Source organism: Camarhynchus parvulus, chromosome 12 (genome assembly GCF_901933205.1).
Source record: "Camarhynchus parvulus chromosome 12, STF_HiC, whole genome shotgun sequence".
In the NCBI taxonomy this organism is placed as follows: domain Eukaryota; kingdom Metazoa; phylum Chordata; class Aves; order Passeriformes; family Thraupidae; genus Camarhynchus; species Camarhynchus parvulus.
In genome coordinates, this window is record NC_044582.1 from 225,076 (window position 1) to 252,673 (window position 27,598).

The 27,598-nt window shown below is 45.3% G+C and overlaps 1 protein-coding gene across 2 annotated transcripts; it reads left to right on the forward strand.

Moving 5' to 3' along the window:
• The first annotated feature begins 721 nt into the window (after positions 1–721).
• SUSD3 (sushi domain containing 3) lies at positions 722–27,259 on the forward strand. Of its 2 annotated transcripts, XR_004061105.1 has the most exons (6): positions 722–848; positions 13,949–14,137; positions 16,425–16,572; positions 19,816–19,983; positions 26,522–26,835; positions 27,227–27,259. XR_004061105.1 is itself a non-coding variant. In XM_030956865.1 (5 exons), the coding sequence occupies exons 1-5, from the start codon at positions 764–766 to the stop codon at positions 26,733–26,735; spliced, it is 804 nt and encodes a 267-aa protein (XP_030812725.1). In that variant the 5' UTR covers positions 722–763; the 3' UTR covers positions 26,736–27,112. The 2 variants fall into 2 exon arrangements, 1 of the variants encoding a protein (XP_030812725.1); XM_030956865.1 differs by lacking the exon at positions 27,227–27,259 and having other exon boundaries at positions 26,522–27,112.
• Positions 27,260–27,598: the final 339 nt, after the last annotated feature.

The following is a 27,598-nucleotide window of genomic DNA, read 5'->3' on the forward strand; positions in this document are numbered from 1 at the left end:
TAAGTGGCAGGGGAGACAGGGCCAGGATGTGACAAGCACAACATGACGCACACAGCATGCACAAGGCACTTGGGTTTTGCCAAGTAGCCTGTGCATGTTTGTGTGTGCCACCCAGCTCCAGATAGGATGATGGATCTGGGAACCATCCAGTGGGATTACTTGCAGATCCCACTGAAAACAAACACAACTTTGTAGACCATAAACTGGATGTATGTGGGAGATTCTGCTCGTGGAATATAACCACATAAAGAGCAGTATACTGTGTTTGCTAGACTAGACCCATCAGAACCAGACTGAGGTACCTGAGGCTCTTCAGGCTTTGAGCACCAGCCTGGCTGCACCGGGGGCTGATGGCAGGCAGGAGAGGAGGACAGGCAGCGGGGAGTGGCAGGCAGCGGGTAGGTTAGGCAGGGCGGGCAGCAGGGCACAGGTGGCGGGCAGCGAGGGGCAGGCAGTCTCTGCCCGTCCCCGCCTGGCCGCTCGTGGGGCGCCGCGCGGGCCGGGGAAGGGCCAGGCCAAAGCCTGGGGCCGTCAGGGCACGGCGCTATCCCCGGCCCCGAGGCTCCGGCAGCGGCCCGGCCGCGCCAGCCCTGAGTGGCCCCTCCTCCGCCGCCCCGCGGCGGTCGCGGAGGGGCCGCGGGGCGGGCGCCCGGCGGGGCCCCACGGGATGGGCCGTGCCACGCTGCTCCCCCGGCCCGGCCCCGGCGGAGGGCGGGCGGGTGCGGTGCACCTGCCGGGCGGCTCGGCGGCGCTCGGCGGAGCCATGCCGGTCGCCAGCACGCCCGGGCTGGACACGCCGCGCACCTCCGCGCTAGGGCGGGACAGCGGCGGCCCCCGCGGATACACAGGTACGAGCGTGGTCCCGCGTCGTTCCTCGCGCAAGTTCCCTCCTGCGTCGCAGCAGAGGGGAGGGAGGATGTCAACGAAGGTAGCGCCAGACGCCAGTCAGGGTGCAGGATCCCTCCCGCGTAGGGATGCGGGGTGGCCGGGGCAGGATGCGGTGTCCCTGAATAGAGGTGTTATATGTCCCCGGGGAGGGGCGCGGGACACTCCAGCCGGGGCTGCATTGCCTTCCCAGCTCCGGAACCCCGCGCCGGGCAGGGGACCCTCCCGTCCCACTCCGTGCCGCCTCCGGCCGGTCCCTGCAGCCGCGGAGCGCGGAGGGGACGGTGATGCGCACCCGGAAGTTCTCGGGCACGCCTCGAGACGGGTGTCCCGGAGCCGCCCCGGCACGGGGTGTCCCGGCGGGTCCCGGCGACCCTTGCACAGCTCTCTCGGGGCTGCACTCGGGAAGCCGAGCGGGGCCAGTGCTGAACCGCGGGTCGGGCGGCGGGGCCCAGCACCGCCAGGGCTGCACGCAGCAGCCGCACTCCAGAGCCGTCCGAGCGGCTCACCCGGGGGCTGCCGGGGCCCTGGGGAGGGTGATTGCTCCCAGAGAGGAGGCGCTTCGGTTCAGTGATAGAAGTTTGGGCTTCAGTCGCTGGGATGGCCACGGCACAGGGGACGAGTGCATAGGGGCAGCAGGGAGTGCTGGTTCCAAGAGACGTCGCTCCTGGGTGTGTATCACCGGGCTGGGAAGGAAATAAAGATATCAGTGTTCTAATGGAATATGTTAATACATTGAAGGGTGGAATGAGAAACCAAGCAAAGCTTTTTCCTTCTTATCTTTCTGTTCCCTGGAGTTTTCTTACTCAGTTCAATTGCACAGACCATAACATCCTTTCAAAACCTCTTTGGCTTAAGTGGGTTCAATAATTTGGAGGTAATGTGAGGTGACGGAGGATCTGAACTGGTGGGACATGTCCACTGCACAGGGCTGTGGCGTTGGTGGGTGTCTGGGCCTGGAGGGAGCAGAACCATGGTCTGGACCTGCTGGCCCAGGCAGCAGGAGATGCATATTCCCAGCCACAGCCACCTCTGCAGTCCAGATGGGGAGATGGAAGGATGCTAGAGCTTGGTGCAGCTGCCATGACCTGCTGATTGCAGGGGTTTCTTCCTCTTTTCTTCAGATCACAGTGTAGATGGGCTTTTCCCTGGCTTCAATGCAAGCAGAGCTGAGTGCTGCTGAAATCCAGAGACCTCCTTCTCATGTGCAGCCTGTCCTCTCATATCCTTGTGATTTGTTTGGCTCGTGAAGTTCTAACAGACTTCAGTAATGACCTAAATTTGTTGTGCCTGTAGAAATTGTCTAATGTATTTTAGCTACTAGCTAAATGCTAGTAGCAATGCTTTAAATTGTATCTTCTGAATGTGCTTGACTGTTTAATTTGAATTTAACATAGCAGTTAATTTGAAAACACAAAACAAATTCTGGGAAATGGGCTTAGAGAATTAACTCAAACCCAAGTGTAGACCCTGTTGCTCTAGTCTGATAGTGTTGCTAATTACTGACTTTTATTTAAAATAATGTATATTTAGCTGCTTTTATGTGTTGTGTCAAAGTCTTGTGGGGTGGGTTTGCCCACACTGAAAGGAATTTTGGAAGTGGCATGTCCTGTGTTACACTCAGCCTTTCTGTTTCTGTGTAGGTTAATCTTGCTTTACGTAGATCTGTGACAAAACAGCGAGGAATGCTAATCTGCCAAAAACTATTTGGTGTTCAAATTAGAAATCCACCCTCAATGAATCCCTTGGATATCTGTAGACCTGGCACCTCTGAGCCATGTCTCCAGCCAGAACAAAAAAGAGCATTTTTTCCAAGCCAACTACACCAAAACTGTGGTGCAGGAGTTCTCAGTAAGGTGCTAAACTGGAATATGCTGGGTGAGGGCCTGCCTGTGCTGCACTGGCTGTAGGACCAGCAGTGATGTTTGAGCACCCAGGGCTTTGCCAGACCTTAGCCAAGTGTCGGCTCTTCACCCTCTCTGCTGCTTCATGGAGCTTTTCCATGGTGCAATTCCCCCTTCGCAAAAAAACCATTTGGAACGATTGAGTCAGGTGGATGTACTGGTGGCAGCCCTAAGCAGTTTAGATAGCTAAAACGATGGCTACTTGTATAATTTTAAATTAAACTCTTGTTGATCTAAATGTGACCATGTTATTTATACATCAAGGTTTGCTGCCAATTGTTGCACAGTATACAGTATCTTTCATTGCATCCTGTCCTTATTGGTGATCCTTTTTGATGCTGACTACCCCCTTACATTATTTCAGACTATGAGCAATAAGGTGATAACAAAGATTTGCACAGATAAACTCCCTCACATGTTCCTTCTGAGAGGATGAAAAAAATGTAGCAGGATTTCCATTTGAATTAATGCATGAATGAGAGAGAAATTAAAGGAAGTTCCTTAGTACAGCCCTGATGCCTGTAGTATTTAGAGGTCTTAGAGCTTCCTGAGACACAGCTGTGAGATTCAAACACCCTGCACTTTTCCTGGTCTTGCCTTCTTTTGAAGGACTGACAGGAGCAGGGAGAACGATCCCACCCTCTGACTGGGGAGGGTCAGCAGTGTGCTTCCCACAGAGGAGCTGTGGGAGCCTGGTTTACCCCAAGGGAAGGTCAGCAAATATGTAGGGGAAGAGCACAACAGATGTCTGGAGCTGAGAAGTCTTCTGTACTGTGGCTGTTGTGCTGTCACAGTAGCATTTACAGTGTTGCTGCCATGCTATGGTAGTGTTCTGTGGACACTCATCAACCAGTGCTTGCTGGGCTCAGTAAATTCTCTGGAAAAGCCTCTGAGGTTCTGAAAGGCTTGTGTCAGGTGACCTAAGCACTCTTCTGCCCTGTGGGAATTGCCATGGCTGCTCTTGTCAGCCTGTGCCACTGAGGTACTGGTGCCTCTGAAGCTGCCCAGATTATACTGGGGTCTTTTGGGTGAAATGGGAAAAAGAGAGAGGAGCACAAAGGCATATCGTTATTTTTAGTCCTTATGTTGCTGAAGTGGAAGGCTCTGGCCCTCCAGTTATCCAGGGTGGTACCTTTTTTTTGCTGTGGTTCCTCTCATTCCTTAATACCCTCCTGTAGCTCTTTCAGACCAGGTAGCATGTACTTCTGCCAACACAGAGATGCATTGACAAACACATCAGTGCAGCTGCAGACAGAGGAACAATAAATGCAGGATCTGGCAGAAACACTCATTATGACAGGTTTTTTTTAGTAGGTCTCACTGCTGGGCTGTTGTCTGTGGTTCTGCCTTGCTCCTCCACTTTCCAGGGAAGGGGAGAGGTTTTGTGAGGTGGGAAATGCTGCAGGCTGCTGTGAATGCTCTATTCAGACCTAATTGTGGAAGGAATTATCTAGCAGACACCACTGAAAGAAAGGGATGGGGTCTCTTGCTTAGAACAGATAGAAGTTGCAGTTTGCTGGAGGATAGGGGCAGGACAGCATGTTTTGGCTCAGTTGTAGCCTGGATGTTGGTGGCCGTGGTGGGATGCCGGTACCAGGGTGGATGTACCTATGGTGTGACTTAAGCTGTCTGTTCTTTTGTTGTGAGCAACTTTATTTTTTCTGGAGTTTCCTTGGCAGTGCAGAAATTGAAATTATGTTACTAAGAACTTACAGTTGCTCTTTCAGGACAGTAAAAACAAAGTTGTTCTTGGAAGCTAGGAGCGCTGCTGCTCTGCAGTTCGGACGCATAGAATTTTATCACCTTGTCCCTGCGATCCTCAGATGTGGTTCCTTTTTTAGGCTGCAGAAGAAAACCTGGATCCCAAATTTCCATTTCCACAGGGCAGAAGGTGATACAACTTGGAATATATCGGCTTGACATTTCCCCAGGGTTATTTCTCCTTTCTTGTTTATCCATGAGCTCAAAGTCAAACTTTGTATTAAGTAAAAGAAGTGACAGTTGCAGAATGTCTGCTAATTGGCTTTATCTCCTGTACTGCAAGGAGTTCATCTGGATGGTTAGGCATTTGCGCCAGGCATTGATACTGCTTTGAGGGAAAGATTTTTGTGCTTGTCATTAAACCACTAGAACAGTACAAAATTGAGAAGGAAGAGAGCTTTTGGGTTTTCTGAGTCCTCCACAGTGCAAGATTATTCCCTGTGGTATTCTCCAATACTTTGTCCTAGCTACTCTGAAATTACCCAGGCTAGAGAGACAGACTATTAGTAGACATCTGAATTTCAGCTAATGAATGAGGTGAGCTGAATGCTTTGGATCCAAAACATTGAAATTTTAAAAATCACAAGTCAGTCTTAAAGCACAGAAGCACTCCAATGACAGTGGATAACCCAGCATTTTCTGGGTGGTGTGGTTTATTTTAAAGGGCAAAACTGTTGCCAGTTTTGCTGCTCCCCCTGTGTCAGAGCCAGGACATCCTTGGACCTTTCCCCTAGAAAAGCAGAGCATCCCCAAGCATCACTGCAACTCTACAGCAAAGAGATTTATAACTATGATAGAATTGGCGTGATTTTGCTTACTAATCATGATTGCCACTGACTTGTGCACTGTAGAGTCTTGCCTTCAATATTATGATGGAGACAAGCTAACACAGGAGAATTGTCAGTTTTTGTTTAGCATTTTATTGACTCGCTGTCTTAGAAATGCAGCTGCAGATGAGCAAGCATGTCATTCTAAAGAACAGTTTTGACTGGCCAAGTGGATCAGGATTGGCAGAGAGGTGATTTTGCAGTCTGCATGAACGTCTGCCTCTCATTTGGTTGTCAGATGACAGAGAGAAATGCAGAAGTTGCAGAATGAGCAACTGCTCCCTAAAATAAATCAATTCCTGTGTCTGCTGAGGGTCTCAGGGATGGGAGTTGAGCTGGTGCCTGGAGTACAAATGAGCCTTTGCAGCACAGCACAGCCCCTGTGGCCCAGCAGCATCTCTAGGGGGGTCAGTAGCTGCTTGGGGGGCAGCAGTTGCAGCTACCTCAGCCCAAACTGGAGTGGTGGTGGCTGGTAGAAGCAGTGTTGGGGAAAGGGATGGGTTAACTGCTTGCCTTTCCTCCTGGGAGGAAGGGAGACCTGGGAGAGATGATTCCATTGTTATTTCTGGGATGAAATAAAGCCAGTCACAAGGCTGCTCGTGTATTCCAGACTCCTAAGCAGAGTAGCTTTCATTGGGAATGAATTTGAGGAGAGGTCAAAATGGGGACAGAAGTTGGGTAGGGTGAAGGGATGGTGTACAAAATTCCCTGAGTGCATGTGTGGGTTGGGAACAGTGTGTAGGAGGATGATTTGGCCTGTGGGAGCTCAGAGTGCTGCAAAGGGCAAGTTTTGGGGTCTGATTTTTTCCTGTTCAGAAGAGCAGAAATCTGTGCCTTCATGTAAAAGCAGAATTACATCCAGGAAGGTTTCTGCTTACAGCCACAGTTATTTCCAAGATCTTTGCTAGATGATTGGGTCAAAAGAGGCATCTGGACTGGGCACAGGGGTTCTGCTTTGCTCTAAGAAGTGGTGCTCCACAAAACCAGGGGCAGTTTTGCACAGGCAGGAGAGCTCTGGTGCCCATTATTCTTAATATCTGCAGAAATTTAGATGAGGACTAAGGTTTTGATTCATTTTAATCTGTTTCAACCCAGAAGCTGAATTCTCACGTGTAGCCCCAAGTTCCCTAGCTATGTGCAAAGGAAGGGCAGGACATGGGGCTGCCATCCTCTGCTCTGCTCTCTCGAGCTGTTTGTCATTCTGTGCATAACTCACCTGCAGTCCTTGACTTTTTAAATGGGAAAAAGCAAACACAATGCACTGGTTCCCTGTCCTTATACTGGCATTCTTGTCTGTCTTGGTGCCATCTTGCAGCAGTTCCTGTGTGCAGGGACGATGAAAGCAGGTGTGTTTATTGACTTGTGCTGTTAATTGTTGCCGTGCCTGAGCAGTTCCTGGCAGGATGCTGCGTGGCTCTCACCCAGCAGTTTGCAGGTTGCTCTGGTGGCCGTGGCCAAGCTGCTGGCTGCATGTCCCTCTGCGTGAAGCCCAGAACAGGAAAGCCAAACTCTGTCAGGAAAAGAACCAACCAGGGGAGAAGAAAAATAAAAAATTATAAAACCACAGAGATGGGTTTTAAATCTGGCTGTTGGTTTCTCAGCCCATGAATGACTTCTGTCACCATAATAAAAGGCCATGCTATTGCTAACTTTTTCAGACTGGTGTCTGAAAAATCAATTATTCACAGAAATTCTTGCTGACAGTTGTGGATGCTAGGTCACAGCTCTGTGGTGTGCATTTTACAGCTTAACACAGCAAACCAAGGACAGGATTAGCTTCAGATTGCTCTTGGGAAAGACTTAGGGAAGCTAAAGTGGGCCAGCCAGGGGGAGGGAATGCAGGTAAGGTCTGTAGCATCCCCGCTCATTTTGCTTAACAGGGTGGTTGGAAATTCCTCATGAAAAATAACAATCCTGTATTCCATAATCTGTTTTAAACCAGGAAAGTAGTTTCAAAGATAAAAGGTTGAAAAGTTTCTATATTCTTTACAGATCAGTTCTTTGTGGAAATGCAATTCCTATGTTTTAGGCTTTTTGGCAAAAAATTAAAATATGACCATCAAGTAGCATGCAGATCTGGTCCACCTAAAATTTCACATTGGGGGTGGATTTTTAATGACTGAAATGTTTTTTGTCCAGCTCTGGACCCTTCCTCCTTGAGAACTTTTTTGGTCAGGTAGGTCAGTGCAGTGCTGCCCCAGCCATCCACAGAGGTTGTGCTCAGTCTGGCAAGTGTTGTGCAGAAGCAAGAGGCCACCGGCCACACCGTCCAGGCACATCTGCTCTTATCAGCCCTGTTCAGTGCCCCAGCATGTGCCTGTTGCTGTGCACAAGCCAGATCAAAGAGTTGGTGAAGGCAGATAACCCAGAGCCAGGCAAGACAAATATGCAGCCAGGCTGAGCTCTGTGTCTTGCAGCACGCAGGGCAGTGGAGGAGAGTGGAGCATGTTGAGGGTGGGCAATGGACAGGCAGGGATGCTGCCCTTCCTTCAGAGATGCTGCAGGAGGCTTCCCATGGGGCAGCACACAACCTTTGTCCTGTCCACTTTTCTGGTGGGGCATCCTTCATCCTTCCTCTATCCATGGCTCCTAACAGAGATGTGCTTTCCTGTGGAAATACATCTGGGGTTTCTTTTGGCTTCTTCAGTGGCTGGCTTTCCAACTAGCGGATCACTTTGCACCCTCTGCAGAAATGTTACAATTGTTTATTGAATGAGATATTATTCATTAGGTGTGGGAAAAAATAATGGTGCAAGTTGAAATTATAGAAGTCCAGACTTCGCTGGCCCAATGAAGGACACCAGCAAGGATGTGCCCACCAAAACCTGTCTGAGAACAGAGGGACCTGGTGGCAGAGGTAAAGTGCACACTTGCCCTGGGACTCGCATGTTGCAAGTCCCATGGTGACCTGAAAGAATGGTGAGGCCCTGGCACAAGTTGTCCAGAGCAGCTGGGGCTGTCTCTTGGATTCCTGGATCCAAGACCAGGTGGACAGGGCTTGGAGCAACTTGGGATAGTGGAAGGTGTCCCTGCCCATGGAAGGGGATGGAATGGGATGAGCTTTAAGGGTCTTTCCAACCCAAACCATTCTGTGATTCCATGAAAGCAATGCTGCCCGAAATGTGATGGATGTGGGAGTCTCAGCACCTGAACCCTTGCATGTTGTAAATTACATGTGCCGAAAAATCAGTTTTACCTACTAACAGACCACAGAATAAAATTAAGGAAGTGGGTAGTAGTGAGCCTGAGGTATCTGCTATAACAGGGGTAGGAGCAGAGAGCTTATGTGAGCATGGATTTGTGAACACAGAAATAAACTCTCTTCAAATACCTTTTTGCTCTTCTTCTTAATGGCATGGAAATTACGTATTAATGGGTGAACTAGCTTTTCTGAAAGGGTGTTTTTACAAATGTTTTATGGTGGCCTGTAAGAATCATCAGATATTGGGTTCCCTCTATCGCACTTTAAAAATAATTTGATCAATAGAAACACGGAATGTTATATGAGGAATATTTCCATTCAGAAATGCTAATATGAGACAGGCGCCAGAACCGCATATTAATAAGCTGCATTTCTTTTTTCAGGTAATGTGCTGTGACAGATCTGTTCCTTAGGTACCTGCAAGTTTTACCCTGTGCAGTTGTCCAGATGTTCCTTTATGTGACTGACCCAGAGGAACAGTCCTGTGGCTGCTGTTCAGTTCTTGCAGGTCTCCATCAGAATTTGGGGTGTGAAGTTCCTGGAGTAGTGGTGGCTAAGCCTGACCCTGCCTCCTTGCAGTGATGGCTGTGCAGAGGGCTGTGTTTTGGTGCAGTGGTCTGTGCCACACCTGAACCACCAGAGCTTCCTCCAGGGAATAATTTCATAGACCCATACTTGTGTGTTGGAAGGCAGACAGGTCTGTAAGAGCTTTCCCACATGTTCACAGCAGCTGCCCAGGGATTGAAGCACAGCTGGGGACCTTGGTTAATCTCTGCAGCTCCTATAGCCTGGGTCTCACCCCGCTCTTTTACTGTAGGTCTGCTATCATGCTTACACTAACTCCTTTAAAAGCCATGCCAGCATCTGGATTTTCTCGTGGGAGGATCAGATGCTGGTGGCCATTTGTTGGTTTAAAAGCCCAGACCCAGCAGCACTTCTGCAAGGAAGCAAAGGCACAGTGGTGAGGAGAGCAATGCCAGGGCCAGACAGTTTCACTCTATACAAGATGCTTTGCTACATCTGCTTTATTTCATATTTCACTTCTAGCTGCTTTTCTTTTGCTTTTTAACACAGTGAGCTCTTCTCAGAGCTCTTCTTTGAGATTGCTGTGGGTGCTTAACATGCCTGTGATTTCAGGGACACCAGTTTCTGAGGCGTGCTTCTCTAGGAAAAGAGACTTGCAGCAATGATATTGGTGTGTTTATTTTCTACAGGGTTGATAGAGCCTAGTGTTGTCTTTCTTTCTGGCATCTAGTTATTCCAGCATATTTTAGTGGTATCAATTCCCAACAGTAAGCAATGTAAAGGGGTAACCTTTGTGTCTCTGGGAATAATGAGGAAAAGACATGGATCGCTCTCTTTCTGCACAGACAGCAAGTGGCAGCCTTGCTAACATGCTTCCAGGTAATTACTTCTGTAGTTTAGATCATTTTGGTAGATACTTATGCAGTGTATTTGATTTTACTCACTGTTTTGCTGTGGAAGGAGCACAGGAAATGTTTACCAGGCAGGCATGCCTAGGTTGCTCTCTCATTTGTTTTTCTTATCAGCAAAACATAAACCCACAGCTTGCTGACAGTGAAACCATATGTTTCCTCTTTTTGACAAATCAATTTTGCAATACAGATAATCCTGGCTGTACATGAGAAGAGATATTTTGAATTATTTTAATTTTTACATTACTCTCTATTTTTCACTGCCTGGAAATTATGTATGTGTTTATCTCTGAACCCAGAGGTTGGGTGAATTAAGAGTTTATGGAGAACACTATGCTTTAGTGTCTGTCTTTACTTTGAGGAGAGTTATTTGTCATATGCAATAACCTGTTTGTTGTAGCCAGTGCCATTCTGCACTGCCAGACAGCAGCATCAGAGTCAGAGATTTTCTGAACACTGGATATCCTCTCAGCATGAGGCCAAGCTGAGAATTGCATTTGTATAAATCAGCTCCTGCTCTACAAAAAGCTGCAGAAATAGCTGCAGAAGCTGGAATCATAGAACTGTAGAATCACAGGAGGTTTTGGGTTGGAAGGAACCTTAAAGCCCACCCAGTGCCACCCCTGCCATGGCAGGGACCCCTCCCACTGTCCCAGGGTGCTCCAGCCCTGTCCAGCCTGGCCTTGGGCACTGCCAGGGATCCAGGGGCAGCCCCAGCTGCTCTGGGCACCCTGTGCCAGGACTGCCCACCCTGACAGCCAGGAATTTCTTTCCAATATCCCATCTAAATCTACCCTGTTTCAGCCATTCCTCCTTGTCCTGTCCCTGCAGGCCCTTTTCCAAAGTCCCTCTCCAGCTCTCTTGTAGGCCCTTTAGCCACTGGAAGGGGCTCTAAGGTCTCCCCTGAGCCTTCTCTTCTCCAGGCTGAACAATGCCTGGGCTTCCACCCTGTCTCCAGAGCAGAGGGCCTCTAGCTCTCTAATTAGGGGATTTATTCAATTTTACAGTTTTTCCTTTTTACATTTCTGGGTGCCAGTTATGCAAACCAAGACCCGAACATGACATTTTCTAGATATTTATAAAAGAAATACAAATTTAAATGTAAATCTGGTCAGCACAAATGTTTGTGTTTTACCAGGCAGCAATGCAGCCTCAGACACCAGTTTCAGTTGAAAACAAAAATACAATTAATTATAATAATAAAAACAATGATAAAATTCTTGATTGTAGTAGATTTAGTCTGATAAACATGCCTGAAGAGTATTCAAAAGAGAAGTCTATATGGAACATCTGCTTATGTAAGTATAAGGATGGAAGCTTACTTAAACATGATTCTTTGGAGATGTAAGGGTAAAATTAACCCAGCAGAAAAGTGAATGCTGTGGCTAACTACGAAATCATTACAGCTGAAGGAAGTGAAGGCCACTAGAGCTTGCAGGAAAGTTTTCCAAAAGCATTTTTAGAAGATAATTGATGATTAAAATTAGGGCAAATTTTATGCAGAGAAGCTGAATCTCAGCTTGGCTGAAATTTCAAAAGGTCATTCTGGCAAAGCTCCATCTGGGCATTTCAATAAATGCATTTGTGAAAAACAAAAAGCAGTGACACATTGAAGTTTTTGGCTTTAGTGGGAAGAAGTGGTATTGAAAGCTCTTAAAAGAAGAACAGCACTTCTTCTCTGCACAAGTGCAGGTACATGAAGTTGTTGATGAACTTTCAGCTCAGGTTTTGGATGTGTAGCTCTCATTAAGAGACGCCTTTGTAGTTCCAGCCCCAAATACATTCATATGAGAATGATCATCTGGGCATGATCCATGATGCTGTTGCAGCCCAGGGCAAAGCATGGAAATACCCACATTTTCAGGGGATGCTGGCTAGTAGACATTTCTGTAGAGCTCAAGTGGAGCAAAAATAATTTAAAGCCCACAGCTGAGGAATGGTGCTGACAAGGTCACTGCCATTCAGAGGTTTGATGTCTTGGCAGACACCATCTTGGGCAAGGACAGGGCAGGGAAGGTTCAAAACACTCCAGCAGCTACAGCTGCACGTGTTACTCGGGATGGTCAGTCCTGGATTAAATGAAATATGCCTTGAAAGAAAGGATCCAGTGCCAAATTATTTGTTCTTTGGAGAACAGAGTGAACAATGAGTCCCGGTAAACTGGCAGGTATACTGAATGCCTCTACTGAGGCTGCATGTGGTGACCCAGCAGGTGTGCACCAAGTCCAGTTCAGCTCTAATTACCTTTTGCATCTTGTGCAGCTACAAGAGTCACCAATGTGAACTCTAAGAATGTGGACTGGTCTCTGAAAATAGCCTTGAAATTGTAAAATGAAAAAAAAACCCCAAACCAAACAATTATATGTAAAATCTTTATTTTACAGATTAGGACAATGTTTTCTCATGGTAAAGCACAGAGTGATTAAAATAAAAAGAAAAGCCCAAACTCGTAACACTCATTTGGAGTGAGAAGGAAAATTGTCCAATGCATCCTGTATGTTCCAGGAATGGGATGTGGGTGGGAAGAGGGGAAGAGAAATCAGTCCTTCAGAAAATATTTGCTCTCATTGAGACCAGTTTCTGCCGTAGTAAATGTCTGAAAGAAGTGGCAAAACAAACAGAAATAATCATCATGGAACTAAAGAGCTATGGTTTTAAAAGCTAGTGTTTGGTGCATATTTACTCAGTAGATTAGCCTAGTAATTGTCACTGGAACTTCTGTTTGGTCTTTTGCTGGATTCCTTTGGGTTTGTTTTCCAGGGACAGGGAGTTTAAGAGCATGAATCGGAGATAGATAGGTGGGACACCTGCCTGCTGTGGTATGATTTAGGGGCTTAACAACAATAATGACATGGGGGGAATTGTAGCATTCAAAGTAAAATACATTTGCTAACAACATGTGGTTCTGTCAGGATGTTCTCAGGGAGGCTGTAATTTCTTTTTGCCTGTAGACGTGCTTTTAATATTTTTGTATGTGTCGTCATAGTGCTTGTAGCACTATGCCTCTGAGTTTTCTCAAGTCTTTGGAAATCCAGTGAAAAATAGGGAACTTGGGCTCTGATGCAGAAGCAGTGCTGGTATTCTGTAAATGTTAAAAATATCCGAGTTCTAGATTTTGTCAAAGCACATGTACAGACCCAGAAAAAGTATTTGTTACCTTTGAAGTTATCTAGATGTTATATGCTGTTTTAATAATCTCTCATTGAAAGTTTTGTTTAACATTACTGTGAACAAGGAATGTTGTGACAATAAAATTTAGTGTATGAAGTTAATGGCTAACATTAGGTGCCAAGAGGAGAACTGCTCCACAGCTCAGAGAGCAGCTGTATAAACAATAAAGCAATAGAAAAGGGGAATGAACAAAAATGTATTAAAAATTAATGATTTACTGTAAAGCAGAGTTTGTAACTCAAAAAGTGAGAAAAGTTATATATGTATGTCTTTCTGTGCTCTTCCCTGTGGTTTTGACCCCCCTGACCCCTTTCAGCCAAGCCGAACAGACATGCAGTGCTTGTAAAGATAAGAAGTTTCAGTCTGATCATGCCAAGATGCCACCAAGTAGGCTGAACTGCGTGATCAGTCCAGTAGATCTTGGAAATCTGTGTGCAGCAAGACACATAATGAATACTCCCAGCCAGCCTGAGTACTAAATTAATCAGAATCTAACAATACAGGGATCCATAGGGGACCGTGCCACTCAGAAATTACTTTTTTTTAGTGTTCAACATGTACCAGTCTGAGCAGATAATGTCACAACATCAGTTGCTTTGTGCTGGGGATGAGGGCAGGGGAGCTGTTGAATGGCACTGATGGAGGGTAGCCGTGGGCTGATGCTTGGCCGAGCAGCCAGCATCGGCCGCCCCGAGGTCTGGTATTTGTTTTGACTATTAACTGTGACTGATTTACAGGCTGGTGTCTGTGTTTGCTGTGCAGGGCAGTGCAGCCGCCTCCTCTCACCACCGCTCGGCTCGCTGCAGGTCCTTCATGGCAACGGCACCGAGGTGGGAACAGTGGTCACCTTCCAGTGCTCCACCGAGCACCAGCTGGAGGGAGCGGCCATCGTCACCTGCGTTTGGGAAGGGAACAGCACGCAGTGGACAGCCGGAGTGCCCTCCTGCAAGCGTAAGGTTCTTCCCAAACCGTGCCCCTCCCTCTGCGATGCCGTGCGTTCCTTTTGCCCTGCCTATCCTGCAACGTTAGGATTCTTCCTAGATACCTGTGCAAAGAAAAACACAAATTCAGTTTTCTTCAAAGTTGCCCCGCTGATGGTAATTCCACTCCATATATGTTCTGACTTGCCATTATCATGACACACAGAAAAGACTCTGTTGGATTCATCCCTGATCTTATGTCACTGGTAGCACCTGGAATAACTGTGCCTCTAGCTGTATGCTTCTTTAGAGAATGTATGGGTGCCTCGGTTTAGAGACAAATTTAGGAGAAAAACACTCTGGAATGAGTGTTTCCTCTAAAAAAAAGGGTTCCAACAATCCCTTTCCACCAATAAGAAATCAATACTAGTGGATGAAAGTGAAAAAACCCAACCATTTATTGACAAACAGATTGCCCATGCAGCACAGGAGAAAAAGTAAATAAATGCCAGATATTGAACTGTCAGACCTTAACACATACACACCCTCCCACCCCAGAAAAAAAAAACAACCAAAACGCCAGAGCAAGATAAAAACCCACAACGGCCAGCAGGCGGGTGGGGAGAAAGATGACACCAGCTCCTGTCTCAGAGAAAAAACCAAAAGGTTCACGCAGCAGCTGGCGCAAACAGATGGGAACCTGGTGAATCTCTGTTGTTGGTCCCCTGGTGAAGCAGGTGTGCTTTCCCTGCCCGGCTCAGGCTTTTTCCCAGGTCTGGGGCCAAAAAGGAGCAGCCCCTCCCTCCCTCCGGGCCCAGCCAATTCTTCTCCTGGCGCTTGTGCTCACTGAGCTTGGACCAAAACCGAACTGTCCAATTCACCTCAAAAAGCAGATGAAGGATTGCTGCTGCAGCCTCTCCAAGCCCAAGAAAACGAAAGGAAAAAAACCAAACAAATTTCTGCCTGGGCTAACAAAAAAAGCCCCAAACTAGCCAAGCAAAACCCAGATTGCACCACACTCCCGGACGCCGGGGCAGTGAGGCTTTGAAAAAGCCCAGCAAAGGGCCCCAAGGCTCCCTCTTCCTCCAGACCCATGTTAAAGACACAGCAATCATTTTGGGGCATAAAGCAGAGAATCAGGGAATAGACCATCATCATAAATGACCCCAACTATGGGAATGACCAACTGATGTGCAAACATATTTGCGAACCTTTTATCTCCTGGCAGTCTTTTCTGACAATGTTTTCAATGTTTTTGCTGTAAAAGAAGCATGGTGATATTTTTTGAACAATTCTTGGTTGTTGCAGCTGCATGGGAAATTTACCATATAGGTAAATAGTGTCTGAATGACAACAGCATTAACTACCTTTTAGCTGTGTATCTGCTTATTTATTCTAAGGTTGCTAATAGTTTGACCAGAAGTAGACCCAAGCAAAACTTAGTACCTCTGAGCTTTGAGGTGCCTCAGACCTTGTGTAATTTCAAATCCCCAGTGGATACATTGCTCTTACAGACACTTAGTGCTCTCTCCCACACTCAGCTATTCTTACCTCTTCTTTGGAGATCCCGTGAAAGAAAAAATGAGAGAAATCATTCCCCCAGAGGCTGCAGAAATATAATGATTTGTGTGGAGGTCAGCTGAACCATTTGTGATGCTGGTCATTGTGACATTGGGAGAACTGACTGAGTTTTGAAGCAAGACATGCTGACTGCTCCAAGTGAGTTGGCAGAGATCTGTGTTAGCTGTGCCACATCACATTCCTACTCCTCCTTTTGTCTGGATGACTCGCTTCCAGCATCAGATCCCTGTGAACACTCAGCCCTGCACATCACTTCTTCCATCCTGTGTATCCTTCCCCAAACAGAGGAAGACCTGTTGTTTGCTGCCTGCCAAAGAGGATGTAATTACATGGCACTGTCCTTGCTTTAAATGGCTTCTTTAAGCCCGTTTACCCGTGTTAGTATTTGTTTCTGTAGCTTCAGTCCTTGTTAATAAAGAGTTGCAGCTCGTCTGCAGACTTGTGCTTTTAAGCTACTGCAGTGCTAAGGGTACTCTGTTTAATTAATTGCAGTGGTGAAATGCTTGTGAACAATTCATTAGTAACTTATAAACAGGAGATTTTTACATAGTCTAGTTTGAGGCTTGCATAGGTCAAAGCTGAAGCCAAGATTCTCTGGTATCTTGACACATAGTAATATGAAAGTCCTCACTGAGCAGAAGTGTGAAGCAGGTAGGCTTCAGCATGGTTTAATGAAAATGTGAAAGATAAATTCATGGACTGATCTTAGAAACAATTCTGTGTTTGCTTTGTTGCAGCCATATCAAAATACGAGACTTTTGGCTTTAAGGTTGCAGTGATTGCCTCCATTGTGAGCTGTGCTGTCATTCTGCTGATGTCCATGGCTTTCTTAACTTGCTGTCTGATCAAATGTGTGAAGAAAAGTGAGAGGAGAAGAACTCAAAGGTATGTCAAGATGATAGTTTTTATAACAGTGTAAGAGTGTACATCATATGGACCCCATTGCTGTGATAACAAGTGCTTCAAAGGATTTGCTGCTTGTAGCACTGCAATGATGTTAATTACTTAAAATCCTTAATTTGTAGGTCAGGCTTTAGGCATAGAAGGACTTGGAATTCCAGAGTACTTAAATACCTGATGCCTGTTAGTAACAGATAACCTCAACAGGCCTAGGCAGATCTCGATTTACCCAGGATTATGCAGAAGCTGAACACACAAGTCTTATTTTCTGGCACAGCATTTCTCTTCTCAAGTTATTGAAGACTGGCAATGTTTCCCCTTCTTCTCTATTTCTTTCCTTTTTTCCTTTCTTTCTTTGAACACTGCTGGGAAATGGAATCTCCCTGTGTCAGAGCCATCCAAGGCCTCACCATCTGCAGAGCATCCTCAAAGCTGTCCCAGCATGGGGCTGGAAGAACGGAGGATTTTGTCTTCTGTCTTGGAGCACAAATTGGTGGATTATAAACAGGAATAGGAAAAAGTCAAATTTTCAATCCAGTTCATTATAAAAACTCAGTGTGGATAGTGTCAGCAGGAGCGTATTTGCCTGTAGGCTGGAGCCAGGCTACTGGTGCTCACGAGAGCACCCACCTACAGTCACTGCTGCAGAAAGCTTTCCACAGGAACTTGGTTTCCCTCTCACTTTTCTTGCTGGTTACTCCCACGAGGCCCTCCAGTGAAGTGGAGGGAGACTGGGGAAGACAGTAGTGAAGGTTTCTATGCTGAGCTGTGATTTATCTGAAGCTGTGTGGGAACCAGCTAAAGGGGGAACTTCTGTCATTTGAAATCCAAGTGTAGCCAAAATAGAGGTTTTCTGTTTCTCTTAAAAGACTTTTTTGTGTCAAAAAATGAAAGTCCTTAGTGTCGGTCATAATATTCAGGTTTTTACTGGTAGCATGAAATAAATTGCTTTGAAATGAAAGGTTAATTGACACTTTTGGAATTGCCACTTTTCTTTTTGATAAGACTATTCATATCACAGTCCTTGTTATTCATTTATTTTAAATGAAGTTTTGTAAAAACTAGCCATTCTCATTATTTTGATGACTTGATATTTTTCCTCTTGCAAAAGAAAAGCCCTTCACACTGGACATAATGACCTGATTCTGTCATCAGGCTGTAAAATTATTCCTTTTGCTGAGACCTTCTCAGTTCCCTGCTCCCCTGTGCTTCTTTCCCTGTCTCCTGAAGGAGCTGCTCCATCCCATTGGCAACAGAGTCCAGCTCCAAGGGGAAACCTGGGGGCACTGCAGGCGTTGTGTATCTTATCCCTTCTGTCAGAAAGAATTGAAGTCATGTACAAACTGTCCATGTCATGGGAGAAAAAGTGACATAACCCTCTGTGAAACTTGTCAGGTGGAGTGGCAGCATCTCTGTTGGCGATGGAGGTGGAAAAGTGGATTGACTTCTGAATGCACAAATCATTAATCTGACAAAAAGCTGCAGGCTTGATAACTTGAAACAAAATGAGAACTCTTGGGGAGGAAATAATGAAGTGTCTATTAGACCAGATCTGAAAGATGAGGTAATCGCTACCTATGGAGCAGAGAGGATCTCCTCACCTTGCCTGTAACTCTGAGGTCTGCATGTCTGCTTCTTTTGGCTCTTAGTTGGTCACCTGAGAGATCATCTCTGCCTGCAAACCTGCCTTGCATGATGTCTAGTGATCTTTGAAGTGCCATCTCGTGTTTAATAGAACCATAGAATCATTAGGATTGGAAAAGACCCTTAAAGTGAACTGTCAACACAGCACTGACACCATGTTCACAGCTAAACTGCCACATCCACATGTGTTTTGAAGAGAAAAGGGACAAAGGCTGCTGAAAGTCCTCCCACCATTCAGCCTCCTCATAGATCTTGTCCACTGAGGAAGCATGGCTGCTGTTTTCTTTGGAAAGAGCAGGATTGCATCCCAAGAAGACAGAAATGGCACCAAAATCAGTGTCGCCAGTTCTCACAATTTGATCTTCTCCCATCAGCCAGTGAAAGTGTCTGTGATTCTCTTAGTCTTCGACTTCTTTTAGAAACGAGAAAAGAAATGGTGGATTTTTTTTTTCCTCACATCAGAGTTGCAGAGAGCAGCATGAAAACAGCTCTGAACATTTCCAAAAGAGAATTCTGACAGTGAGGGAATATGCCCTCACTGTTATGCCTTAACAAACGCAACACTACCTGTCTCCTTCATTTTTAAGTCAATATCTTTTCAACCTGCCTGGTGATTTTGGAAATATTAAGAATAGCAGTGATGCAAAAAGTCACAGAAAATAATTTTTTTTCCTGAAATAATTTATTCCATAAAATGGAGAGGATATGAAGTCTTTTCACACATAACAGGTTGTGGCCTGATGTCACTGTTGAAGGTCCATTAGAGCACTGACACATCATCCCACCCTTATATGAGTTTTCTTACTACATGTAGTCTGGAAAAACACTGAATCAAATGGACATAATTCTTGGAGGTTTATTTCTTTCAACTATCCATTGGTGCTCATAAGAAAATCGTTCTCATTTTCTTGTTTGTTTGTTTGTTTTTTGAGGAGTGCTGGACCGTGCTTAAAATAACACTATTTTGCACAATAATATTTATGCTATTGAAGAACTCCCTATCTTAGGGTGTTATTTAAACCTCTACAAGTTTGGCTTACACATGAAGTTCAGCATGTGTTTAAGTGCTTTTTTGGTAAACTTGTGTCACAGACATGTTTTATGAAAAATCCTTTCCTTAGGATTTTTTCTCCTGAGAAGCTGAGAGGCCTCAGGAACAAAATGTAAACAATGATTATCTGCTGCTGTGGGATGGAACAGGTGGATCTTTGATTGGTCTCATGTGGTTGTTTCTAATTAATGGCCAATCACAGTCCAGCTGTCCGGACTGTCTCGGTCAGTCACAAGCCTTTGTTATTATTCCTTTTCTATTCTTAGCTAGCCTTCTGATGAAATCCTTTCTTCTATTCTTGTAGAATAGTTTTAATATAATATATATCATAAAATAATAAATCAAGCCTTCTGAAACATGGAGTCAGATCCTCATCTCTTCTCTGGTCCTGGGACCCCTGCAAACACCACCACAAACCTGGAATAAGATTTAGAGACTCAGGAGCTCTAGAGACTCAGGTCTGTGGTCAGATAACAGCTCAGCTGTACAGCCATATATCACAATACTGTTTCTACTGCTTGGTATATTCACAGAGAAATGCAGCTGTGGTACCAGCTGAAGACTGAAGAACTAGAGCACATGCAAGGTGCTTACTTTGGTTTTAAGGGAAGGAACAGTAACAACAATAATAAGAAACTCAGGAATACATCTGTATTTGGTGACATGACTAAGATGGCATATGATAACCAAGGCTTCTACAGGTAAGGCTATTAAAATAAAGTAGGTTTGAATGAGCTGATGGGATCCTGGCTAAACACTAACCAGAGCTAAAACCAGCTATGAGAGCAGGTATATCAGTCTGTGCACCCTTAGCCAAAAGTCTGGCTGTTTTGGGTATGGAGAGTGGGCACTGCTTCTCATCAGAGATGGAAGTGTCATTAAAGGTGATTCTGAATAAAACAGTCCTGGAATTGCTCTTGGAACGGATGGGACCCTTCCTTATTTACGCCTTGTTCTCTTTTTCCACTCAAATAAGTGCTGTTTAATCAAGTAATTTCAAGTGATTTCTATTCTTTGATTCTGTAAAATGAATAGACATGCAAGGTGAGATGTGGGAATTCTACTGACAGATTTCATGAAGACAACAAATGGCCTGTCAGTTTTGTATTTCACTTGCAAGTTGTTTTTTTTAGTGTGTGTAACAAATTAGGCTAAGTTTCCTCATCCTGCGTTCATCTGGCTTACTGGGAACAGGAGAAAAATGCAGGCACTGGGGAGGTGCAAACATGGAGCTGGGCTGTGCTGGGAGGACCAGAATGGAAGGACATGTTACCTGTCTGGGTGATTGCTGTGGTACCATTTCCCCTCCAGTGTGAGGTGGAAATGTTGGCAGCCTGTGCCTGGAGGAAATCTCTAAACCTGGGTGCGTGTTGCTGCAGTGGTGAAGCTGTTACAGTATTGATTGTCCAAAGAAATAAATACATACATGCGGCATGGTTGAAAAACAGCAGCAAAACTGAGCGTGAGCAGTCCCAAAGGAACGATTCCATATATTTCTGCATATCCATGGTCAAGAACCAAAAGAGAATTTAACCAAGATTCCTCAGGGAAGGTTCAGGCTTGACATGAGTAGCCATTTGTGTACCAAGAGGGTGGTCAGACCCTGGAACAGAGTCCTGGAGCAGGGGTCAGTGTTGGTGGCCCAAACTGGCATTGCTCAAGGGGCATTTGGACAATGCCCTTAGTAATGAGGTTTAGTTTTTGGTCAGCCCTAAAGGGGTCAGGCAGTTGGACCCAATGATCCTTGTGAATCCCTTCCAACTGAAATATTTCAGTCTAATGTAGTCTACTGTAGTCTATCAGCACCCTATCCCTATTTTATCCTACCCTATCCTCTTCTTGTGTTAAGGTTTCAGACATTTGGAGGAATTGCCCAATGCATCATGAGATCTCCGAGCTCAACAGCAATCCTGCTTGGTTTTTCTAGGCAGGAGCTCTCTGAAGAGGCACAGGGGATGAATCCTCTCCTCCCTGCCTTTTCCAGGGCTGTGGTACATGCTGTTTTCTGCAACCCAGCCATGGGAAGTGCTCTGCAGCCCACTTAGGAGGGGAAGTTGAGATGAGTGCTGCCCATGTCTGACAAGGGAATGGGTGGAGGCCTGAAAAATTCAGTCATTTTTATGATAGCTTTCTCTCTTTTCTTGAAGAAACTGTTCTGCTTCATAGTCTTGTAGCATATGAAGTATCTGGAAGAGTAAGAACTCTTCCACCCTTGAAGAAGACTCTCTTGAGTATATCTTAATTTATTTTTGACCAGAAAGGCATGTAGGTTGTGCTACTTTTCAGACTTAATTGAATAGATTTTGAGATTAACATTTTGATTCAGTACTTTAGGGTCAAAATACTGTAAGAAGAGATAAAATAAAAAGCCAATTCTTTTAGGTAAGGCAATACAGTATAAAAAATCAATTCTTTCAGGCAGGTAAGTTATTAACAAATACGGGTTTACAAAACAAATAAAGGCTTACAGACAAATTTAAGATTAAAACATTCTAATCAGTTAAAGAGGGGCCTTAGTACGCTGACAAGATAATTTTGGCTGCAGTGAGGTGACACAATGTGGGTGCAGAGTGCTGATGTGCAGAGCTTATAAATAACAGAGAAGCCCAGCTGTGTGACTGTAGGGGCTCCGCTGTGCTGTTCTGGACCTGGCTGCCACAAAATGAGAACTTTCTCCCCTCATGTTTGAAGCATATCACAAACATTGTGAATATGTAGATTTGCAGGGAAACACTGAATTTTAGTGGCAACTGCTTTAATTGTAATGATCCTCATTCTGACTGCTTTTCTGGTTGAACAAATTGCTTTAAAATGATAAGAAATATGTGTACAAATACCCAGGATCATTAACTACAGAGTGCTGTCACTCCAGATGCCGCCTCTTTCATTTGGATGTAAAGAATCATAATGAGGGTGAACATACCAACTTTTAGCAGAAAAAGGTCTTATATGCATGAGCTGCAAGTATTTACAGCGTATTTGCTCTATTATATTATTGAAAACCCTAAATAATGTTGAGCAGTGAAAAACAAGTTACAGATCATGGTGCTGCTGGGAGGGAGGTGTTTCCCCAGCGTTGCTTCTGAGAAGTTCAGAGCAGCAGAGATAGCAGTTTTCTCTGTGGTGCAGAGGTTTGAGCCAGATTAGCTGAAAACAAGGGTCTGTGTCTAGGGAAGGGAGATTAGCTGCAGCCCTGGGCCACGTAGTTAGAGGAGAACAATGTCCACGAGCCTCCAAAGGAGTCCCCAGGAGGACTGCTGGGCAGAGGGCTTGTCAGCATGTTGGGAATGGCTCTCAGAGCCTGACTGCAAGATGTAGCAGGATGTGTTATTTTTGAGTCAATTATTTTATGATGAAGAATAATACCTGACCCTGCAGTGACTGTTCTCTGGAGCACTTCCTTGGGCACCCACCACCCGAGACAAACAGCCCTCTGCCATCCCAGCAAGCAGCAATGTGGGAGAGCTAGGATCAGGCATTTGCCCAAGAAGGCAGGTTGTCCTCTGCCACATGACAGGCACAGGGTAAAATATCAGTAAAGAAAAACTTAATGGCAGCTGTCCTTCCTCTGTGCCAGCTGCTAGTAGTGTTTGAGAGATGGAGTGAAGATCACTGAGACATTATGTTAAAGAAATGGGTGTCCAAAAGAAGAGTGGGGTCAGCTTAATGCTAGAGGGGCCTACGCTCACCCACTGCTCACGGTCAGCTGTAGCTGCTCCCCAGGTGAAAGTATTTCAGGGTTTGACAACCTTTTCTGTGAGGAGTTTTTTCCCAATATCCAACCTAAACCTCCCCCAAAATGACAGAGCTTAAAAAGTGCCTTCAGTTTTCAGCAAGGAGGCAAAGCTTCACAGCAAACTAGTGCAACAGCCTCAGCAGAGCTGTTGCTCTACGAATACAGCGTGAGGAAATGCAAGTAAGCAATTGCTCTGATAAACATCATTTCGACTTTTTAAATTTGTAAAGAATTGTCCTGTCCACTGCTGTAATGTACATCAATTAAATTGTAAGCATCCATTCAGGAAGAGGACTGTCCTGTGCTTGTTTAAGTAGTTTGTAGCATTTACATTTGTTCTGGAAGTGAAGCCATCAGTTCCATAAAAAGCACGAGGAAATGCAAGTGTTCTGTGCCAGAAATGGGATCCTGAATCCAACTGGAACCACTTTTGGTCTGACAAAATATGCACAACCTAGTCTAACATTGTGAGAGCAAACAGCAAACCCTTCTGGCATGAAGAGACATTAAAGAACCAGGCACTCCTCTTTTGGAACCTATTTATATATCTGCATGTGTAGAAGATACTGTTCCAGGAGCAGCACAGATAGCAAGTGTAAAGAAATCGCTGAGAGCTCATTTCAGTTTGCATCATCTTCCTAGTGATGGTCAGAAATAGCCACACCTTGGCTCTGTTGCTCTGCTTTTCAGTGTAAAAGTCCTGTAACGTGTCCTGGAATAGACACTCCCTTGACTCAAGGGATTTGCTGATTTTTTGTAAGGGAGAATTGATGATCCGGCATTTTCCATACTCAGGAGAACTGAATGTAGCTGTACTCCTTTTCATTCTCTGTCAGCTAAGATGACAAGAAAAAAAAAAAAAGTAGTCCAGCTCAAAAATGCAATCTAAAGAGAATCAAAGAAATTTGGTGTGGTTTTTTGTCTAGCGTGGAAACATTTGGAAGAAGTTGGGCATTTCAAATTTGGACTGCTTAGAGGTGAATTATTTTTCACGGCTCTAAGTCAAGTTACAAAACGTTCTCTGTGAAGTAGTTGATCTGACTGCAGAAGCTAGTCAAGTGGAAAAGCCCATGTCTCAGTAGGGTTAAAGTCCTCCTTTCAGCTATTCACACAGCTGGAACATATTATCAAGAAGAAAAAATCCTTCTGCAGACAAGCAGGCTGGTGTATTCTCCCACAGAAGATATTTTTAGTTGCTGAAATTTTTGTACCAGAGACCTTTCTGACTACAAGATGCTTTACCATTCTACCTGGCAAAAAGCAAATAAGGGCAATCCAACAACAAAGAATTCCAACTGAAAAGATTTTGTAAAAAATCACAAAGCCAGCATGCTATTAGGAGAGGCAGATCAGTATTTTCAGCATCCCTGTGGGGTTTAATGCTGCATAGCGTAGAGCATTCACTGATACAATTGTATGGAATTGATACAGTTCCCTACACAAAATGTTTGATTGCATGGCACCATGAAGGGAAGACACCAGCATAGGAGAGGGGCAGATTTCCTTTCCCTGCTTTTCCCCGTGACTGGTCCAGCCTTGAGCTTCTCTGTTCATGGAGTCATTCTTTTTTTACCTCTTATTTTTCCTGTACTCTGTGTTCCCCACCACCACCTTTTAGAGGCTCAGATCTTCCCAGTACCTTTCAACATGCAGGTTTCAAAGAAAGCTGAGACAGGGGAAGCGAGCTGTGGTTTCACCTTGGGGCCCTGTTAGAAGGGTAGGATAAACTGGCTTTTAAGTTACACCCATTTCTGAATTTCAGTCTTAATTGTCATTGCAAGAGCTCAAAAGGGGCATGTACAGCAACGTGTGCTTTCAATAGAGCTGCTATTATTGTTTTTATAATGCTTTCCTGATTACCCCAGGATCTTGTACAGAGCCACTAGGCATACAGCAAGAAAAAACTCCCCTCCCATCATCTAGTATAAAAGCTGTTTTGAGAGGCAGTACCAGCACCAGACAGTTTTGTGGCTGGGTTCTCACACGTCTCGGATGTCCTGTTAACAGTGTTTTCCCTCCAGCAAGGAGCATCTCTCAAGTCACACAGAAAAATATTCTTTTGAATCCTCTAAATCCCATTGACAAATGCTGTGATGGCTATTCTTCTCCCCTGATGGGAGTTCGAAATTTTATCTGTCAGATACAGTCTGTCCTTATCAAATGCATCATGCACTTGGCTGTGCAGTGCCCAGGGCAGGTGTATATAGCCAGGTAAGGGTGCAGAGAAGGGTTCTAATCCTCTTGCTGTGGTGTTTTGAAGTAGCCCAGTTGGGAACTGCAGTTAAGGAAAGTTGAAGTGCTTGAAAAAACAATCACACTTATTCAGGACAAAGTACAGAGCTTCCAAGGATGAGAGGAGAGCAAACTGAAGACTGTGTCTGACTGAAGGTCATGCACACAGAGCAAAGCCCACTGCATGCACAGTTGTCCCTTGGTGACACTGCAACCCTCTTAATAGCTCTTCTCATCCTCTGCTGAGGTGAAACCCCACTGCCTTCACTGTCCCTCTGATGTCCTCAGTGTTTAATCTGTTGCAGGGAAGAGAGATGCCTACTGTCTCACCCTACACTTATAGAATCACATAATGATGGAATGGTTTGGATGGAAAGGAGCCTTAAAGACTATCCCATTCCCCCCCTTGCCATAGGCAGGGACACCTTCCACTAGACCAGGGTGCTCCGAGCCCCATCCAACCTGTCCTTGGGCACTTTGAGGGATAGAGCAGCCACAGCTACTCTGGGCACCCTCTGCCAGCAGATGTCAATGAAAGCTTAATAGTTCCTGAAATGGGAGGAATGGGTTGCTAAGCCAGGAGTGCATTTCTTCTCCAAGTACAGTTTTAGCCAGTGTGGGTTCCTGAGTGGTGTACTATGGGTAATTGAAGTGTTCCACAACAGAGCTTTATAGGGAAAAACATCAGAGTGGGATGACTTCTGCCCAGGTGGACTGGATTTATTGCTCTATAACCAGCACGCCTAGACTTGAGCTATAATCCTGGCAGAACACTTTGCAAAGACTTTTTTTTTCAAAGGCTGTTTTGCTGGCCCAGGCAAAGCTTTTTTCCAGTCCGTCTGTGTCTATGTGCTGCTTTGATTTGATTTTTATTTTGACCTTTGACTACCATCTCAAGAAGATGGAACCAAGTTCCTTATACTATTGAAAAAAAAAAGGTGCACAACAGCAAGTATCTCAGAAGATTTTCTTTTGGCAGCGAGGTGTGCAGCATTACCCCATGTAGCTTCTGTTCCCTGATGGCAGGTCACAGTGGTGCTCAGTGCTCAGTTGGTACCCAGCAAAAAGGTACTTGAGGTCTTGTTGAGGTGTTACAGAGACACAATTATTTGCCCCACTGCTGCCAACTGGTTTTGATGCTGGGAGAAGCAATTTTTCATGTTACAGCACAAGTCATTTGCGAAACACCTGATGTGCCAATAAAATGCACAAATTCTGTACCTTCACCAGAATTAATGAAACAGAGATAACTTTTCCCTTTGTGCTTACAGGTCCCAGGAAGAGCAGACTCGGGATGTCATCGTTCCTGGGTGTTGCAAAGACAACAGTCACCTGCTGAAGGTAGCCAAGGGCAGCGGTGCACCTGGGGCACACATGGTACCGAGACACAACACTGCACTGCAGACGGTGACCTCCATACGTGTTGTTGAAGTCTACAGTCATAAGGATAGTTACAACAAACCAACCTGCCAGATACCTGGATAGCTGGTGTCTCAAATGCAACTGCTTCTCTGGACCAGAATGAAATGTTGATAGAAATATGTGCCTTAAAGACAACATAGAAAGTTCATTATTCATATGAACTGTAAGTTTTCTATATTCCAAGATGGTTATTTAAGAGAAATGCTTCAAGGTCTGATACAAATAAAGATATGAATATTGGGGCTGTCAGTCCAGAGCTGTTCTCTGTGCTGTGCTGTGCAGTGTGACCATGGCAAAAGCATAATGCCCTTCTGCACAGCTAGAGAGGTGGTACCCAGTTTGCATATTTGCCTCGTATGAAGTTGCTGATAATAACTACACACCCCTCAGATTCCAGTCTTCTTTCTGAAATTCTTACAAAACCACTGATTCAGAGAAAAGTCCCCCATATTTTTACAAAGTAGCATGATAGAACTACAAAAAAATTTGTTTTTAATTAAATGCCGCATTGTTTTGTATCAGAAAGGTCATTAGTTCATCTGCTCTATGTTTAGAGACCATGTGAGACTGGACACAGCAGAGGCCCATCTGCAGGTCTGCCAGCCTCTGGGAGAGGAGATGGCACATGGAGGGATGTGGTGTCGTGCTGTGGCACACCTTGGGGCCCCCACCAGTGACCTCCTGTAGCTTCTACTGGTGTCCCAGTGCAAGAGCAGTTGGTGTGCAGGTGGGGACAGCAGTGCAGCCTTCCTGGAGCAGCCAGCTCAGGATCACAGCAGCATCATCCCTATGAGGCCTCTCTAAATAAAGGACTGAGGTAGCTTTTGAAAGCCCGCCTTCTTTTCCTGTTGTTCATCTGTACATCATGTGAGGAAACAAGGTGGGCTTTTTCTTGTTTTGTCCTTTTTGAATACTTAAGTAACAGA